This window comes from Sorex araneus, chromosome 5, assembly GCF_027595985.1.
Source record: "Sorex araneus isolate mSorAra2 chromosome 5, mSorAra2.pri, whole genome shotgun sequence".
Classification (NCBI taxonomy): domain Eukaryota; kingdom Metazoa; phylum Chordata; class Mammalia; order Eulipotyphla; family Soricidae; genus Sorex; species Sorex araneus.
The window spans coordinates 43,190,179-43,210,330 of NC_073306.1; the positions used below are offsets into that span (position 1 = coordinate 43,190,179).

General features: G+C 42.8%; 1 protein-coding gene across 2 annotated transcripts in view; it reads left to right on the forward strand.

Annotated features, from left to right (window-relative positions):
- Positions 1–15,254, forward strand: part of RNF19B (ring finger protein 19B) — a 30,019-nt gene extending 14,765 nt beyond the window's left edge. Inside the window, exons 3-9 of one of the 2 annotated variants that reach the window (XM_055140637.1) lie at positions 520–661; positions 4,674–4,836; positions 5,275–5,389; positions 6,794–6,934; positions 9,098–9,305; positions 13,121–13,252; positions 14,420–15,254. In XM_055140637.1, coding sequence (XP_054996612.1) covers positions 520–661; positions 4,674–4,836; positions 5,275–5,389; positions 6,794–6,934; positions 9,098–9,305; positions 13,121–13,252; positions 14,420–14,882 — 1,364 coding nt within the window. In that variant the 3' untranslated portion in view covers positions 14,883–15,254. The remainder of the gene's footprint in view (positions 1–519; positions 662–4,673; positions 4,837–5,274; positions 5,390–6,793; positions 6,935–9,097; positions 9,306–13,120; positions 13,253–14,419) is intronic. The other variant, XM_055140638.1, reaches the window with a different exon arrangement.
- The last annotated feature ends 4,898 nt before the right edge of the window (positions 15,255–20,152 follow it).

Below are 20,152 nucleotides of genomic sequence, written 5' to 3' on the forward strand. Positions count from 1 at the left end.
CCCCTTGAGCACCACCAGGAATGAGCCCTGAGAATAGCCAGGTGTAGCCCAAGTCTCTCTTCCCCCTCAATCTGGTGGAAAAAAATAAGAAAGTATTATAGAAAGTGATTGTAGATTATATTAACAAATTGTAACAATACTATTTAGCCTGAAAAATTAGTGTTTTGAGCTAAAGTATTTCAAAACAAAGCCATTCTTGAGACTTCTAACTTTAGGACTTCTGCTGGCTGTTTGCTTATAAGGACTCGGGTTTTCTTACAGCTACTTTTCTCTCTAGGGAAATTTCCCTGCTCAGAGTGTGGTTTTTTGTTCTGTATATGATGCCAGTTTGGAGATTAGGCAGCTTAATATAAGACAGGATTCACGATCTGAAAAGGTCTAGAGAGCCAGCCTTCCAGAAAAATGGGTTGTCCTCAGTTGTTTTTCTCTGCCTCATTTCTTTTTTCTAGGAATAATAAAAATGAAACTTGGTTTAATTTGGGTTATTTTTCTATCCAACCTTTCTTTCCTTCTTAACAGATGACATCAAGCCATGCCCACGATGCAGTGCTTACATTATTAAGATGAATGATGGAAGCTGCAACCATATGACCTGTGCAGTGTGTGGCTGTGAATTCTGTTGGCTTTGTATGAAAGAGATCTCAGACTTGCATTACCTCAGGTGAGTTGAGAAATGGGTCCATTGCTTTTTATATTTATTTTTCTCTTACTGATTTAGGGGAAAGGATGTAAAATAAGACACAATTATCTTCTCATTTCTATATAAGGAAACATTTAATAGTTCCTCTGAAGCTCTTTCTGCTCATGTCTTTTTCCAGTTCAGCAGTCTCCAAGGACTGTTTCCATTACCTTCCAGAGAGAGTTGTTTTCCCAGCATGATTTTAAAGCTTTCTGCAGCCTGGCCCCAAATGTCCCTTTCTCCTTTTGCCATTTTGTTTCATGTGAATAGTTAGGTGATTTGAGCTTGCTGTTCCTGTGCCTCTTTCGGATTTTTTCCTCCACATTTGCTCATCATCTCTCCTTGCCTGCAAGGATCTTAGTAACTTCATCCCCACTAATTTGTAGCAGTCTCAGTTCTTCTCTACTCTTCAAGGGTCACCTTAATGTCATCCGTCAGAGACAGTAGAAAGGATAAGAGTGCACGTTCTCAGATTTCACCCCAACACACCCTGAAGGCTGCAGTGTTTCTGTGTGTGACCACCTTCCCTGGCTTTTCCTGCTTCATACTTTATTGACATTTCTTTTATGTTAAGATACACATCTCTAATTTTATTAAACTTGAATTTTTTTTTTTTTTGCCAGGGAAGGAGTTGTGGGGCACACCCAAGCTGTGTTCAGGGCTTACTCTTTTTTTTTGTTTGGGGGGCCATAATTGATAGTCCTTGGGGCTTACTCCTGACTCTGCACTCAGGGATCCCTCCTGGTGGTGCTCTAGAATACTGGGGATCACACTCCGGTTGGTCATGTGCAAGGCAAGCACCCTGTTACTGTACTATCACTCCAGCCCCCCAGGGTTCACTCTTTGCTGGCTTGGGGACATATGGGGTGCAAGGTTGGCTACTTATAAGACAAGCACCGTACCTGCTGTACCAATGCTGAAGCCAAAACTTGAATTTTCTTAAGGCTGGCATTACCATTTTATTATCCTGGCTTGTAAGAATTTCCAGAGAAGTCATTGAGTAATATTTAAATATTATCCTAAAAGAGTTAATAATATTTACAAATTTAGCAATTTGGGAAATATTAATATGGATGAAATGCTTTCTAATTAAGCATTGTTTTAATACACTGTACTGGTTATTGGGAAAATTATGAATAGGCATGAATCCCTCCTTCTAATTGCATATTTTATTTGGTAGAGAAGATGAAACAAAGGAACGAAGCAGAAATGGTTGGATAGACACAGAAGAACTGGCTATTAAAATAGTCAAAGCTGGGGCCAGAGAGATAGTACAGGGGTTAAAGCCCTTACCTGACCTTCATACCCAGTACCACATACAATCCCCTGAACACTGCTCAAAGTAAGCCCTTAGCACCCATGGGTGTGATTCAAACACAAAAATAAGCTGGTAACCTCTGAGTCCAAACTTGACGTAACTGTGACAAAAGAGGGGCCAGAGAGAAAGTACACCTGATAAAGCCCATGTCTTGCATGTGGCAGAATTTGGTTTGATCCTAGACATCCCATGTTTCTCTGTGTCTCCAGGAGTGATGATCCCTAAACACAGAGCAGTGTGTGGCCAAAAACCAAGAAAAGGAAAAAGAGAAGGAGGGAAGGACAGTAATGGAGAGCTATAGAGAAAAAAGAGTGTGACAATGTTTTTAAAATTCTTTCCCTGGAAGATAATTTGCTGAACCAGACTGTGGTTCTCTTCAGTGCACTTGCCTCCTCAAGTGTGCAGGGGAGTAGTATCAGTCAGGAGTCAGAGAAGCTGAACCAGAGTCAGGGTTATCCCAAAGAAGACAGGAAGGGAGGGGAAGAGGCTCCAAGTTTGTTTTGTTTTGTTTTTTTTGCTTTTTGGGTCACACCCGGCAATGCACAGGGGTCATTCCTGGCTTATGCACTCAGGAATTACCCCTGGTGGTGCTCAGGGGACCATATGGGATGCTGGGATTCGAACCCAGGTCGGCCGCGTGCAAGGCAAACGCCCTACCCTCTGTGCTATCACTCCAGCCCCTCTGAGTTCGTTTTAATCCAAAAAGCAGGTGGAGAACGTAGAGCTCTAAATAGCCTGGCTTTGTCCTTTGCCTCCCCATTGCATAATATAGTAATTTCCTATAACTTCTAGTAACTTAATCATTCCTATTGAAAAGAAGATTTTGTGTGTGTGTTTGTGTGTGTCTTGATTCTTCTTTTTTTTTTTGTTGAATCACCATGAGCTACAGTTACAAAGCTTTCATGTTTGAGTTTCAATGATGTTTGAAATTTACAGATACAAAGCTTTCATGTTTGAGTTTTAGTCATACAATGATCGAACACCCATCCCTCCATCAGCGCACATTTTCCACCACCAATGTCCCCAGTATCCCGTGCCCCATCCCAACCCTCCCCCTGCCTCTATGGCAGACAATTTTCCTCATACTCTTTCTTTACTTTTGAGCATTATGATTTGCAATATAGATACTGAGAGGCTATCACGTTTGGTCCTTTATCTACTTTCAGCATACATCTCCCATCCTAGACAACTCCTCCAACCATCATTGACCTAGTGATCCCTTCTCTATTCCACCTGCCTTCTCCCCCAGCCCATGAGGCAGGCTTCCAACTATGGGGCAATATTCCTGACCCTTGTGTCTATTGTCCTTGGGTGTCAGTCTCATATTATGTTATTTTATATTCCACAAATGAGTGCAGTCCTTCTATGTCTGTCCCTCTCTTTCTGACTCATTTCATTTAGCATGATACTCTCCATTACCATTCACTTATAAGCATTTCATGACTTCATGTTTTCTAACAGCTGCATAGTATTCTATTGTGTGGATGTACCAAAGTTTCTTTAACCGTCGTCTGTTCTCGGGCACTTGGGTTGTTTCCAGATTCTGGCTGTTGTGAACAGTGCTGCAGTGAACATACAGATGCAGATGTCATTTCTACTGTGCTTTTTTGCACCCTCGAGATATATTCCCAGAAGTGGTATTGCTGGGTCATATGGGAGCTCAATTTCTAGTTTTTTTTTTCTTTTTCGCTTTTTGGGTCACACCTGGCGATGCACAGGGGTTACTCCTGGCTCTGCACTCAGGAATCACCCCTGGCGGTGCTCAGGGGACCATATGGGATGCTGGGAATCGAACGTGGATCAGCCGCGTGCAAGGCAAACACCCTACCCGCTGTGCTATCGCTCCAGCCCCCAATTTCTAGTTTTTTAAGGAATGCCTTTATTGTTTTCCAAAGAGGCTGGACCAGTCGGCATTCCCACCAACAATGAAAGAGACTCCCTTTCTCCCCACAAGCACTGGTTGGTCTTGTTCTTTTTGATGTGTTCCAGTCTCTGTGGTGTGAGATGATATCTCATTGTTTTTTTTATTTGCATCTCCTTGATTAGTGATGTAGAACATTTTTTCATGTGCCTTTTGGCCAATTTCTTTTTTGAGGAAGCTTCTGTTCATTTCTTCTTCCCATTTTTTGATGGTATTGGAGGTTTTTTCCTTGTACTATTCTACTAATGTCTTGTATATCCTGAATGTTAACCCTTTCTCTGATGGGTATGGGATAAATATTTTATCCCATTACTTGGGCTCTCTCTGTATTTTGGTTACTGTTTCTTTTGAGGTGCAGAAGCTTCTTAGTTTAATATAGTTCCATTTGTTTATGTTTGTTTCCACTTGCTTGGTCAGTGGTGTTTCAGGGAAGAAGACTCTGATTGAGAAGTAGGCAGTGAAGGAGATAGACAAGAAAGAGAGGGAGAGAGACGTGATCCTGGCTCAGTTACCAACACTAACTGCAGTAATAACTGGGGATGCAATGACTGACAAGGTTACTCCTCCTGTGATGGCCAAATTCCTCTTATGTTTGGAGGTTTTCTTTACCTCATATCTGCTGTGATTCTAAGAATTAAAAAAGTTCAGATTAGCAGGTTTAGACATCAATCTCATTTCACTATGCTTCTCAAAACACGTGGTGACAAAAGAACATTTGTAGTATTAACATTAACTTCATTGTGTTTCCTCTGTAGCCCCTCTGGCTGCACATTCTGGGGCAAGAAGCCATGGAGCCGCAAGAAGAAAATTCTTTGGCAGTTGGGCACATTAATTGGTGCTCCAGTGGGGATTTCTCTCATTGCTGGCATCGCCATCCCTGCCATGGTCATTGGCATTCCTGTTTATGTTGGCAGAAAGGTAAGACATGCTAATTTCTGTGCATGTTCCATCCTTTGGTTTTTTGATAACAGTTTGAAGGAAATGGGGAGGAGATTTTATTTCAGAACTGACGACTGAAAAGCTGCTGACTTGGATAAAAATAGCCTTAATTTCTTAAATGGACCATCGTAAACCCCTAAGAGATCTGAAAGTTCTTATTAACATTCTGCACCTGGGTTTGTCTCCATGATTTAAAGGTGAAAGGCTTACTTCACTCCCCAGAGTTATTTTGTGTGTTCTTTCGTCTCATAGATTACATTTTCCAGGTCAGAGTTAGGTTAAAATTTGAAAATGATGCTTTGGAGTAAGATATGTTTTAACATAGATAACTTATAAAGAATAAGTCTCAATCCTTTTTTTCTTAGCAAAATGAGATTAATGTCTGAACCTGTTAATCTGAACATTTTTAATTCTTAGATTCATAGCAGATATGAGGGAAGGAAAACCTCCAAACATAAGAGGAATTTGGCCATCACAGGAGGAGTAACCTTGTCAGTCATTGCATCCCCAGTTATTGCTGCAGTTAGTGTTGGTAAGTGAGCCAGGATCGATCCTCTCTCCTTCTTTCCTGTCTATCTCCCTCACTGCTCACTAGTCTCCAAACTCTCTGGCTGTAGCAGTTGAGCCAGCTGGCCAGATGTTTTACCCTGCAGGCTCCTACAATTTAAGCCATATCCACCTTGGTAGTTAACTCTGTTAAGCATTATTATAATTATCAGCCATACTAAATTATCAAAATTAGGATCTTTCATTCTTAAATTAGTAACTAGAGTTTAGTCTGGTACAGAATAGAAGTCAGAATTTAAAACTTTAAGGTCTAGTTGGTTTTTTTTTTTTTTTTTTTTTTGCTTTTTGGGTCACACCCAGTGATGCTCAGGGGTTACTCCTGGCTCTGCACTCAGGAATTACTCATGGCGGTGCCTAGGGGACCATATGGGAAGCTGGGAATCGAACCCGGGTCAGCTGCGTGCAAGGCAAACGTCCTACCCACTGTGCTATCACTCCAGCCCCAAGGTCTAGTTTTTCACTTTCATCTTTTGTCTTCATTTGTCATGGAATCTACAAAATTAATTTTAATGCCTGAGCATTTTAGGAAGCTTGAGGTTTTGTTTCATAATAATAATAATAATAATAATAATAATAATAATAATAATAATACAACTGTTATTAAGGCACTCCCTGTGCCAGGAGCAGTTCTAGTGTTTTACAGATATATTAATTTATTTAATCCTCCCAGCAGCTTGATTTTTTTGTATGTGTGTGGGGGTGGAGGGGAGTTGGGAGAGTTTTGGACCATATCAGGTGGTGTTTGGGGTACCATGAAGTTCCAGGAATCAAACTGGGGTTAGCTACATGCAAGGCAAGTGCCTTAACCTCCTTACTATCTCCAGCCAGTCTACAATTTTAACAGAAAGGTACTCTCGTGGCCAAGGTGACTTTGCTGTAACAAGAATGAAGGCAGCCTTGCTTCAGAACCTGTGTTAACAACCGAGCCCTTCTGTCTCTCACAGCAGAAACAATTCATAATTAACACTCCAAAATGAATATTCTTCAGGTTTTGGATCTCAAACCCTAGATTTTACTTATTTAATGTTTGCTTTTTGATCCTTTTTGGATTTGGCACCTCAGCAGTGAATAGGAGGAAGAAAATGAAAGGTGTGCTGGGTAGTACAGGTATATTCCCTTTGATTACTGACAGCCTTGGGAAGATAAGTCCAAGGTTATATGGCTGTAAATTGGAACCAGGATCCTAATCAGGGACTTTGTGGTTATAAGTGCAGCCAGCATTCATTCTCTTACACCAGTCCTCTTTGGGATAACTAGCTGTCTTCTGTCATGCCTTTGCCCTTTATAAAGTGGTTTGTGCTCACACTATGAAGAATTAAGGGCACTTGTGGCTGGTGACCTGCTGACATGTTTTCTTCCCTTCCCACAGGTATTGGTGTCCCCATTATGCTGGCATATGTCTATGGGGTTGTGCCCATTTCTCTCTGTCGTGGTGGCGGTTGTGGAGTTAGCACAGCCAATGGGAAGGGAGTGAAAATTGAGTTTGATGAAGATGATGGTCCAATCACAGGTAAAAAAGGACTTTTCTTTCCCTTTGGATATATGGGACACAGAGATCAGTAAAATCCAGCACATTTTATAGAGATTGTCATTAGATTTCTCTGGATAATGAATTTTGTAAGGGGTGAAGTATTTTTAGTATTTCATTTTTTTGTTCTAGAGTTATTAGGTTAATTCCCCTGGTACTTGCCACTGTGTGGCAGGTACAAACTAGTAAGACTTCAAATAACTCCAAGTATGCTGGTAATAGTAGTGATTATAATAGTCTTATATCCGCACAGTGCTTTATAATTTTCAGAGGACTTTACACAGTTATTATCTCACTTGCTTTTTACAACAGTTCTCTGAAGAGGGAGGGCAGAAGTTATTATTAGTCCCAGCTAATGAGAGCTTCTCTAAGCTTTGGTCTCAATATCTGTTCAATGGCTTTAAGAGTTTCCATAGAGCTAGGTGACTAGAGCAGGTCTTTGACATCTACTTTGATGTCTTTTTCATTTCACCATATTAATGAACACAGAGACCTTCAATGATTTTCCAAACATTCTACATTACATAAGCTAAGCATAATGCTGTTTTGCCTTTTTTTTTTTTTTTTATGGTGCTGGGAGTCAAACTCAGTACCTCATACATGCCAGGCATGTACTGTACCACTCCAGCCACATCTCCAGCCCCCAAACTTATTTTATTTTTATTTATTTATTTATTTTTTGCTTTTTGGGTCACACCTGGCGATGCACAGGGGTTACTCCTGGCTCTGCACTCAGGAATTACCCCTGGCCGTGCTCAGGGGACCATATGGGATGCTGGGATTTGAACCCGGGTCGGCCTCGTGCAAGGCAAACGCCCTACCCACTGTGCTATCTCTCCAGCCCCCCCAAACTTATTTTAAAATCTTCCTTTTGATTAGATGGTATCTACAGTGTAATGGAAAGAATAATGTGCTCAGGCCCAGAGAGATAACTTAAAAGGCGACTGCATGCATTGCATGAGGGAAGTCTGGATCGCATCTCTGGCACTGTATGCTCTCTCAAGGACTGCCCAGAGAGACCCCTGAATACAGCTACAGAACTGGGAGTAGCCCTGAGTATTACCAAGTGTAATAAAAACAAAAGAACAGTGGATTCAAGGGTAGGAGCAATAATATAGCAGGTAGAGTGCTTGCCTTGCACCTTCTGACCCAGGTTTAATCCCCGGCACCCCATATGGCCCCCCCAAGCACGCCAGGAGTGATCCTTGAGTGCAGAGCCAGGAATTAGCCCTGAGCACTACCAGGTGTGGCCCCAAAACAAAAAACAGTAGTGAGTTCAGAGCTGTAGTTTATAATACCTTTGGAGACTAGCCAGGGGTTTGGTTGATAAATGATGACTCTAGACAAGTAATTTAGTTCTAAGCTTTTGTAGCCTCCTTTAAAAATGAGCATGCGGGGCTGGAGGGATAGAACAGTGGATATGGTGTTTGCCTTGCATGTGGCCAACCTGAGTTTGAATTCTGGCCCTTCATATGGTCCTCTGAGCCCACCAGGAATGATCCTTGAATGCAGAGCCAGTAAGCCCTGAGCACTGCCAGGTGTGGTCTAAAAACCAAATAATAATAATAATAATAAAATCATTGAATAAAATTAATTTGGAGATTTAGTTTGCGATTTAGGGTGTTTGACTTGCATGCATCCAATCCTGGTTCAATCTCTAACACCTCTTCTTTTTTTTTTTTTTTTTTTTTACTTTTTTTGTGGGTCACACCCGGCGATGCACAGGGGTTACTCCTGGCTCTGCACGCAGGAATTACCCCTGGCGGTGCTCAGGGGACCATATGGGGTGCTGGGAATCGAACCCGGGTCGGCCGCGTGCAAGGCAAATGCCCTCCCCACTGTGCTATCGCTCCAGCCCCTCTAACACCTCTTCTGACCCACCAGAAGTTAACCCTGAGCACAGTCAGGTGTGGCCTCAAAGCCAAATAAATAAAATTGGAGTTATTAATGCCTAGTTATTGGGAAGATCAAATGTAAGCACATTAAAACACTTGATGTTAGTAGCTGTACATAATAGCTGTTCATTATGTGAATAAGTATTTTTTTCTACATAATATCCTCCACTTTGAAGAGTCACTACAGGAAAATGCCAGACTGTTTTGATGCTGTGCTATCTTGAATTGAGATACTTGGTTCCATCCCCAGTGGCAGATGCCTGGCGAGCCCTCAAGAATCCCAGCATTGGGGAAAGCAGCATTGAAGGCCTGACAAGTGTGCTGAGCACCAGTGGAAGCCCTACAGATGGACTCAGTGTTATGCAGGGCCCATACAGTGAAACAGCCAGTTTTGCAGCCCTCTCAGGGGGCACACTGAGTGGTGGCATTCTTTCCAGTGGCAAGGGAAAATACAGCAGGTAAGCAAGTAGATAATTTCTGACAGATCCAGTTTAAATTGTATCACTGTATCACTGTCATCCTGTTGCTCATCGATTTGCTTGAGTGGGCACCAGTAATATCTCCAAGTGAGACTTGTTGTTACTGTTTCTGGCATATCAAATACGACACAGGTAGCTTGCCAGGCTCTGCCATGCGGGCAAGATACTTTCAGTAGTTTGCCGGGCTCTCTGAGAGAGACGGAAGAATCGAACCTGGGTCGGCTGCATGCAAGGCAAACGCCCTGCCTGCTGTGCTATCCATAGACTGCTGTTTAAATGATATGAAGCATACCTATAAAGTCATTATTTTGTGCTATGCATGTGTCAAACATAAATTATCTTATTTTTATTTAATTATTAATGCTCTTTCCCACCATTTATAGTTAGAGAACAGAATCAGAAAGGCTAAGTGACTTACCCAAAGTTTTGTGTTCTTCCTATTGTGCCATAGTAACCCCATATAAAATATGACCTTGGGGGCTAGAGAGATAGTACAGAGGATAAGGCAATTGCCTTGCATTGCACATGACTGACTGGGTTTGATGTGGTCCCCCGAGTCTACCAGCAGTGATCCCTGAGCTCAGAGCAAAGAGTAAGTCCTAGGCATGACTGGGTGTGACCTAAAAATACACAAAAAATAGCCTTGGCTTTAAATCCCACTCACACATAACAGCTTACTGCTTTCAGGAAAGGACACATACAAAGCCACATACATATTTCTTTGGCATGTCACTGGCTTTCTTATTTATTATTGCTCTGATTCTTAAATATTTTCCTGTTCTTATTCCACTTTACTGTCACTGTCACTGTCATCCCGTTGCTCATTGATGTGCTCAATCGAGCACCAGTAACGTCTCCATTGTGAGACTTCTTGTTACTGTTTTTGGCATATTGAATACACCACGGGGAGCTTGCCAGGCTTGGCCGTGCAGAGGGGATACTCTCAGTAGTTTGCTGGGCTCTCCGAGAGGGGCGAAGGAATTGAACCTGGTCAGCCGCATGCAAGGCAAATGCCCTACCCACTTGGCTATCGCTCCAGCCCATTCCACTTTACAGATAAGGAAAATCAGTTCTTTGAACTTGAGGATATGTAAAGATGTAAAGATTTTTTTTTTTATGTCCCTCCATTAACAGTACAGATCAAGCATCACTTCGTATACTGAGGTGTATATGCAGTGGATTTACTGGGCTGGCCTGTCTGCCTGCCTCCCTTCCTACCTTCCTTTATACATTCGGTCCTTTCTTCCTTCCCCTCCCCACCTCAGTGGTGCTCAAGGGTTACACCTGACTCTGCATTCAGGAATCACTCCTTGCAGGTTTGGGGGACCATATGGGATGTTGGGGACTGAACCAGTGTTGACCTCATGCAAGGCAAGCACCCTGCCTGCTGTCTCTTTGATCCCTGAGCTGTCTCTTTCTATTGTCAGTGTAAAGAATACCTCCTAATAAGCACCAGGAGACCAGGATATATGAAGTTTTTTTACTAAAAAAAAAAAAAAAAAAGTGCATGTTGTATCAGAAACAGTGGAATGCAGGAGAAAAACTGAGGTGGATAAAGGTGGAGCGAATCAAGATAGGTTGTAGGGGGAGATGTAAGATGGTTGCCTTTGGATAGCTGAAGGGCCTTGAACGGATTAGAAAAAAATCCAGAAAGGATTAGATTTCTGACTTCACCCAAGAGGTAGATTAAAATGAACTGACAGAAGCAACAAAGGAAAGATGACATTGGGTTGAATATAGGGGAAGATCTGTATAAAAATACAAAGAAGAGGGGCTAGAGCAATAGCACAGCGGGTGGGGTGTTTGCCTTGTACGTGGCCAACCCAGGTTCGATTCCGAGCATCCCATATGGTCCCCCAGCACCTCGAGGAGTAATTCCTGAGTGTATGAGCCAGGAGTAACCCCTGTGTATTACCGGGTGTCACAAAAAGAAAAAATAATACAAAGAAGAAATGGTTTACTTTATTGTTGTTGTGTGGTTTTTAGGGTACACTTGGCGGGGCTCAGGGCCTACTCCTGGCTGGACATTGTGGACCATATGGGGTGTCAGGGGTTGAATCCAGGTCAGCCACGTGCAAGGCAAGTGCCTTACCCGCTATATATCTCTCTAGCCCCAGCAATGGTGTACTTTAGTGTAAATACTAAACTTCCTTTCTCTGAAAGCATTTAAAGTGAGACCAGACTGTTTGAGGGATTTTTTTAAAAATAAAATTCCAGCGAATTCTAGCACAGTCATTGCACAGACTAGCATTTGGGAACTACCTAAGTCGACAGCCTTTATGAAAGACCTCTTCATGTCTGAGAGTGGTTCCGTGGAAAAGACAAAACTAGAACCCAGCTCGCTGACGTGATGCATTTTCTATTGCACTACCTCATTTTCCTGGGCTGCAGCATTCTTGAAGTCCTACGAGGCTGGAAAAGCAAAGCAACAGCACAGGTGGCAGGCTGGAGGGTGCGTGCCGGTGCAGCTGCAGGCTGCTGCTGACCTGCTGTGTCTCATGACGGGCTGTCTCTTGTTAGGGGATCCCGCCCCCACATACGGGAGAATTCACTGCTGTGCTTTCTTAAAACCAACACCCCTGGAAATAAGCAGACAGACGTAATTGGAGACTGACTTGCTGAAACTGCAGCTTAGCCAGTCCAGCTGTTCCAGTTCTGTGAAAGCCTTTTATAGGAAGTAAATGAGTCAGATGGGTTTGACTGTGAAACCCATTATGAGGAAATGCTTAAGAGTGCAACAAAATGGTCTTGGAGCCAAGAAAGGAAATAGTTAGACCGCCTCAGCCCTGAGACACCACTGGGAAAGTTTGCTGCTCTTTTAAGAAGTGATCTATATGTCCTGTAATCTCATAGCTTGGAGCAATCTAATCCCTAATATTTGAGTTCCTCCATGTGTAAGACATGGAGCATAAAGCTTGAATGGTGATATATGGTCTTTTTTTTTTCTTTAACTCACAGATGAGTAAGAGATGGGTAAATTGACATAATAAGTAGGTAATTGCTGTAGGAGCACTTAGCATGAAGTGACAGGTTTGCTGGGAGAGTTGGGGGAGATATTCCCATTGTTAAAAACAGAGTATGAGTTTGTCATATAGAGAAAGAAAACTTCTAAAGGGAGGAAATAGCATGTGCAAAAGCCATGGAGTAATAAAATATATATTGGTGTGTAAGGAAAAAAATTCTGGTGACTACAATTTAGTGAGTGATGCAGCTGGACAGAGAACTAGGAGACAGTTCAGAAGACCTGTTGGCAGGAGAGAGGCATGAGAGGGTGATTAGAGTGACCAGGTCTTTGTTCACATTGGCACTGATCTGGAAGTTCTTTAATTGCATCTAGGGCTGCTGGAGAGCCCAGTTGCGGTTATCCAGACAGGAGATGTTGGTGGCCTGAAGTTAAGCAGTAGTAGTGGGGGCAGAGAGGAGGGGACGATTTCAGTAGATATTTAAAAGACAAAATGTGTGGCCATTTTCCAAACAATTTGACAACTCAAGAGCACATAAACTTTTTTTTTTTCTTTTTGGGTCACACCCAGCGATGCTCAGGGGTACTCCTGGCTTTACACTCAGGAATTACTCCTGGCGGTGCTTGGGGGACCATATGAGATGCCGGGGATCAAACCCGGGTTGGCCCGCGTGTAAGGCAAACACCCTACCTGCTGTGCTATCGCTCCGGCCCCAAGCACAAAAACTTTTAAATCACAAGAGAAAAATAGAAGAGAGATGTGTGCCAAGGAAGCAGACTGTCTTAGAATACCCGGGTCTCATATTAACTTAAACGTCCCCTCTTTACACAGGTTAGAAGTCCAAGCCGATGTCCAAAAGGAAATTTTCCCCAAAGACACAGCCAGTCTTGGCGCAATTAGTGACAACGCAAGTACTCGTGCTATGGCCGGTTCCATTATCAGTTCCTACAACCCACAGGACAGGTATGTGAACAGTCAGATGTTCAGGGAAAGTTGCATTCTTTTGGCTGGGCAGACAGCCGTAAGAAACTTGCCTCATGGGAAGGCCTTATGTACCACCCAGTGGGTCTGTAGTGTGTCTTATCTGTGAATCATTGAGCAGGTTCTTTGTATAGGAGTAGCATCTCTTGAACACTCGATTCTTACTAGCTCTTGATTATTTTTAGAGGCCTTTTTTTTCTTTTCTTTGTGCTCCTTCTTTCCTCTCTCTCTCTTCTTAGCTATTGCAATATAATTTGTTCATATAGAGCCAAAGGGGCTAAATTAGTGTTTACCGAAGTTTATGGGTCCATGGTTTCTGCTCTTTTGTCCCCCTGTCCATGATGTGGCTCCCTCAACCTATTTTTCTTTAATTTGAGGAAGCTTATGTATCTGACATGGTGTGAGTATAACGTGGCCTTCTGGAGAGATTCTTCTTGCTTTATTGTGGCATAGTGTAAAGCTATGGATCTTCTATAATTTTCATATTTTGAGTGAGGTAGTATGAAGTGCTGGTTCTTAGCTGAATTTTGGAAGCTTTTTGTTGTTTCAAGACACTGGCAAAGATGTATGTGATTTGTTTTATTTTGTTATTCGGGAGCCACACCTGGCAGTGCTCAGGGCTTACTCCTGGCTCTGAACTCAGGGATTAGTCCTGGTAGGCTCAGAGGACCATATGGGGTGCCAGGGATCAAACCTGGACCAGCCGTTGTGCAAGGCAAATGTCCTACCTACTGTACTCCAAACCCAGGGTGTGTATTTTAAATCAATGAAAAGGATCAAATTATGGGGCCGAAGTGGTAGTACAGTGGTTAGGGCATTTGCCTTGAACATAGCCAGCTCGTGTTCAATGCCCAGCATTTCATATGGTTTCCGAGCACTGCTAGGAATCCTTCCTGTGTGCAGAGCCAGGAATAACCCCTGAGCATCACCAGGTACGTGGCCTAACCCCGTCCCATGAAAAAAAAGATCAAATTATTTATATTATTTGAGTATTAGGTGACTTTTGGGGGAGCGGTGGCACTAAAAGTGAGATCTACCCTATTGTTTACCTATGCTTTGGACTTCCTAATCCTGAACCCAGAAACTGCTTTTACCAACAGGTATAGTATGGCCTCTGCATGACTCAGGATTGGATTTTTGTCTCCACAGAGAATGTAATAATATGGAAATCCAAGTGGACATTGAAGCCAAACCAAGCCACTATCAGCTGGTGAGTGGGAGCAGCACAGAGGACTCACTCCATGTTCATGCTCAGATGGCGGAGAATGAAGAAGAAGGTAGTGGTGGCAGTGGCAGTGGCAGTAGTGAAGAAGACCCCTCCTGCAAACACCAAAGCTGTGAACAGAAAGACTGCCTGGCCAGCAAACCTTGGGACATCAGCCTGGCCCAGCCCGAGAGCATCCGCAGTGACCTGGAGAGCTCTGACACGCAGTCCGACGACGTGCCAGACCTCACCTCAGACGAGTGTGGCTCCCCTCGCCCCCACACCACAGCCTGCCCCTCGACCCCCAGAGCTCAAGGTGCACCAAGCCCAAGTGCCCATATGAACCTCTCTGTGCCAGCTGAGGGGAAGACTCTTTCGAAGCTAGAAGGTGGAGAAGCCAGAGTATGAAGTGGAATGAATGCTCCTGTTCTGAGAAGCACACTTGTAACTGCATCTTTTGGAATCTTTTTCTTTTTTTGGGGGGGGGGCGGGGGGAAACGCAGGGATTTATGTATTTTATTTCAAAGATTCTCTGGTCACAGGTTTTCCCCAGGGAAATTCTGAGAAATTTGCGATTTCTTACTGGATAAAACATGGAAGTTTTCCCCTTTGTCCCACGCCCCTCACCCTTCCCCTTTTTCTAGTTTTAATTTATTGGTTAAACTGACGGTGGCAATCTGTGAGGTGTGTCAAAGAGTGTACAGATGTATGTGTGTATATTGTATGTATGCTAACGTTACTGAAGGACACATTTTAATAAAGATTTCTGTCATAATTCAACTCATCTTATTGTCCTTAGCTTGGGTAGTTTATATTGCCAAATGTTTGATGGAAAATAGACCTCTACATCTTTAATAGTCTCTAGATCTGAGTTTCTCCCTTCCCAGGGAGGAAGGGTTGGAGTCAGATTGCAGTGGAGCCATCTATAAACCAGCCACTCCTAGCCTGACAGGAAGCAAAGCTAGACTTGTTTTGAACTGAAGAGTCAGACTGAAGAAGTAGCTGAGTCAGCCAGATAAGCTGTAGAGGAAAATGAACCTTGTTTGCCCTCTAGAGGCAGCTGTGTAGTTTTAGACTTTCTGTTTCACTAAATATTCACTATTAGATACGTACTTCCAAGGAGGGAGTAAAGAGAGGTTTGACAGTCCCAGATGCTCTTCATAGAGAGCTCAGTGACTGTCTCAGGATTATAAGCCAGGAAACAGAGTTGCTCTTAAGGAAAAAATGAACTGGTTTTTCATAATTACCAAGCAACATCCGAGGCATTCATTATGCTCTCACATCACTGTATCACTGTCATCCCATTGTACACCGATTTACTCAAGCAGGCACCAGTAACGTCTCCATTCATCCCAGCCCTGAGATTTTAGCAGCCTCTCCTTACTCATTTTTCTCAGCGATTGGAGGCTCTTTTCAGGGTCAGGGGAATGAGACCTGTTATTTTTTTTAAAATAAATTTATTTATTTTTAATTAATGAATCACCATGAGGGTACAGTTACGGATTTATACACATCTGTGCTTATGCTTCCCCCATACAAAGTTCGGGAACCCATCCCTTCACCAGTGCCCATATTCCACCACCAGTAAACTCAGCATCCCTCCCATCCTCCCCAATCCCATCTCCCCCCCACCCCACCCTGTCACTGTGGCAGGGCATTCCCTTCTGTTCTCTCCCTCTAATTAGCTATTGTGGTTTGCAATAAAGGTGTTGAGTGGCCACTGTGCTCAGTCTCTAGCCCTCATTCAGCCCGCAACTCCCTTCTCCCACATGGCCTTCGACTACATTATAGTTGGTGATCCCTTCTCTGAGTTGCCCTTTCCCCAGAATGTGAGGCCAGCCTCCTAGCCATGGAGTCAACCTCCTGGTAGTTGTTTCTACAATTCTTGGGTGTTAGTCTCCCACTCTGTTATTCTATATGTCATAGATGAGTGCAATCTTTCTATGTCTGTCTCTCTCTGACTCATTTCACTTAGCATGAAACTTTTCATGCCGATCCACTTAAATAAAAAATTTGTGACCTCCTTTTTTCTAACAGCTGCATAGTATTCCATTGTATAGATGTACCAAAGTTTCCTCAACCAGTCATCCGTTCTAGGGCATTCGGGTTTTTTCCAGATTCTGGCTATTGTAAACAGTGCTGCGATGAACATACATGTGCAGATGCCATTTCGATTATACTTTTTTGCCTCTCTGGGATATATTCCCAGCAGTGGTATTGCTGGGTCAAATGGGAGCTCAATTTCTAATTTTTTGAGAATCGTCCATATTGTTTTCCAGAAGGGCTGAACCAGTGGGCATTCCCACCAGCAGTGTAGAAGGGTCCCTTTCTCGCCACATCCTCTCCAACAGCGGTTGCTTTTGTTCTTTTGGATGTGCGCTAGTCTCTGTGGTGTGAGGTGGTATCTTGTGGTTGTTTTGATCTGCATCTCTCTGATGATTAGTGATGTAGAACACTTTTTCATGTGCCTTTTGGCCATTCGTATTTCTTCTTTGGTAAAGTTTCTGTTCATTTCTTCGCCCCATTTTTTGATGGGGTTGGATGTTTTCTTCTTGTAGAGTTCAACCAGTGCTTTATATACCATTGATATCAACCCCTTATCTGATGGGTATTGTGTAAATATCCTTTCCCATTCTGTAGATAGTCTTTGGGTTCTGGTCACTGTATCTTTTGCGGTGCAAAAGCTTTTTAGTTTAATGTAGTCCCATTTGTTGATCTCTGTTTTTACTAGATTGCTTAGTTCTGTGTCACCTTTGAAGATACCTTTATCTTCAATATCGTGGAGGGTTTTGCCGACCTTGTCTTCAATGTACCTTATGGTTTGTGGTCTAATGTTGAGGTCTTTAATCCATTTTGATCTGACTTTTGTGCATGGTGTCAGGTCAAGGTCTACGCCCATTTTTTTGCATGTGGTTGTCCAGTTGTGCCAGCACCATTTGTTAAAGAAGCTTTCCTTGCTCCACTTCACATCTCTTGCTCCCTTATCAAAGATTAGATAACATCCTTTCATGATGAAAACCCTCGTCAAAATGGGGTTTGGAGGAACTTTCCTCAAGATAGTCGAAGCCATCTATCACAAGCCTACGGCAAGCATTATCCTCAACGGGGAAAAACTAAGGGCATTTCCTCTGAGATCAGGCACAAGACAAGGATGCCCACTCTCACCACTCCTCTTCAATATAGTACTGGAAGTACTTGCGATAGCTATTAGACAAGAAAAAGAGATTAAGGGCATCCAGATAGGAAAGGAAGAAATCAAACTCTCACTATTTGCAGACGATATGATACTATATCTAGAGAAGCCTAAAACCTCTACTAAGAAACTCTTAGAAACAATAGACTTATACAGTAAAGTTGCAGGCTACAAAATCAATACCCAAAAATCCATGGCCTTCATATATGCAAACAATGAGGCAGAGAAAAGGGACATAAAAAAAGCAATCCCATTCACAATCGTGCCCCAGAAAATCAAGTACCTCGGAATCAGCTTAACCAAGGAAGTAAAAGACCTCTACAAAGAAAACTACAAAACGCTACTCCATGAAATCAAAGAGGACATGAGGAAATGGAAACATATACCCTGCTCGTGGATAGGGAGAATCAATGTTGTCAAAATGGCAATACTCCCCAAAGCATTATACAGATTCAACGCGATCCCTATAAGTATACCCATGACATTCTTCAAAGAAATGGATCAAGCAATCCTAAAATTCATATGGAACAACAGACGTCCAAGGATAGCTAAAACAATTCTTGGGAAAAAGACGATGGGAGGTATCACCCTCCCCAACCTCAATCTTTACTACAAAGCAGTAACAATTAAAACAGCATGGTACTGGAACAAAGGCAGAGCCGTAGACCAATGGAACAGGGTGGAATACCCTTACAGACCTGTTATTGTTACTGTATTTGGAAAATTGAATATGCCACGGGGAGCTTGCCAGGCTCTTTTATGCGGGCAGGATACTCTCGGTAGTTTGCCAAACTCTCCGAGAGGCATACACACACACACACACACACACACACACACACGCACACACACACACACACACACATATATAGACACACACACATTTTCTTTTATGATGATGTGCCTCACGGCCACTTTGCAGGTGCGCGGTCCAGGAATAGGTTCACTCGTGAGGAATATAGCATATTCTCCCTATATTACTGTATACAGCTGTTAAATATAAAAGTATCCAGAGTGGGGGCTGGAGCAATAGCACAGCAGGTAGGGCGTTTGCCTTGCACTCGGCCAATCCGGGTTCAATTCCCAACATCCCATATGGTCCCCTGAGCACCGCCAGGAGTAATTCCTGAGTGCATGAGCCAGGAGTGACCCCTGTGCATCGCCGGGTGTGACCCAACCCCCCCCAAAAAATATATATATATCCAAAGTGGGGGGTAGGGAGTGAGAAATAATGCTATCTTAAAAACTCAGGGGCTGGGGGCTGGAGAGATAGCACAGCGGGTAGGGCGTTTGCCTTGCACGCGGCCGACCCGGGTTCAAATCCCAGCATCCCATATGCCCATATGGTCCCCTGAGCATGGCCAGGGGTAATTCATGAGTGCAGAGCCAGGAGTAACCCCTGTGCATTGCCAGGTGTGACCCAAAAAAAGCAAAAAAAAAAAAAAAAAAAAAAAAACTCAGGGGCTGGTAAGACAGTTACAGGGGTTAAGGTGCTTGCCAGCCTAATTTTTACAAAATTAATCAGAATCAAGATATCTGTTAAATTTTGTCAACAACCGTAACTCTCAAAAATCTAAACCTTTAATTGTGACATTAAAATTCTCCTGTTGAGTCCTGCCTGAGCATAGCCATGTGTGGCCCAAGAAAGAAGAAAAAAATCGAGAATTTAAAAGAAAAATTACTGGAAGTGTCGTTATTTAGAAACACAAAATGAGATTGGAGAGAGTACAGTGGCTGGGGAGCCTGACTTGCACGCGGAAGACCCCCACTCAATCCCTGGACCCCATATGTGTGTGTTTGCTCCTTTGAGACCTATTTTGACTTTCTAATGGATCTTTAATAATTTTCTTTTTTAATTTATATTTTATTTATTTAATTTATTTATTCACATACTCTATTCCAGAAAACTTTCCCAGTTTTGCTAATATAGTTTAAGAAGAACTAAAGATTATGATTAAAATGTGTAATTTTAGGCAAGAGACTTGCCTTCAAAACTTCACATATAGTTTTATTTCATAAATTCATTAAGATTGAGCTAAGTTCTGCTTGGAATTTTGGTTCTATCTATAGTAATGGTCTTAGAAATTAAAGCCCCATGCATAGTATAGCAGAAAAACTAAAAAATTCATGAGGCCTATTTTAAGATACCAAATCTAGTTACTTTGTGTAAATCCATTACCCTTTGATGTCCCCAACTTGAAGTTAAAATTTGAGGAACTTCTAGTGCCAAACTCTTCTATCACGTTAGCATAGGCCCAGAGGAAGAATTGAAAACATCCTTTCCTGGGGCTGGAGCGATAGCACAGCGGGTAGGGCGTTTGCCCTCCACGCGGCCGACCCGGGTTCGATTCCCAGCATCCTATATGGTCCCCTGAGCAATGCCAGGGGGGATTCCTGAGTGCAGAGCCAGGAGTAACCCTTGTGCATCACCAGGTGTGACCCAAAAAAAAAAAAATAGGAAAAAAAAAAAAGAAAACATCCTTTCCTG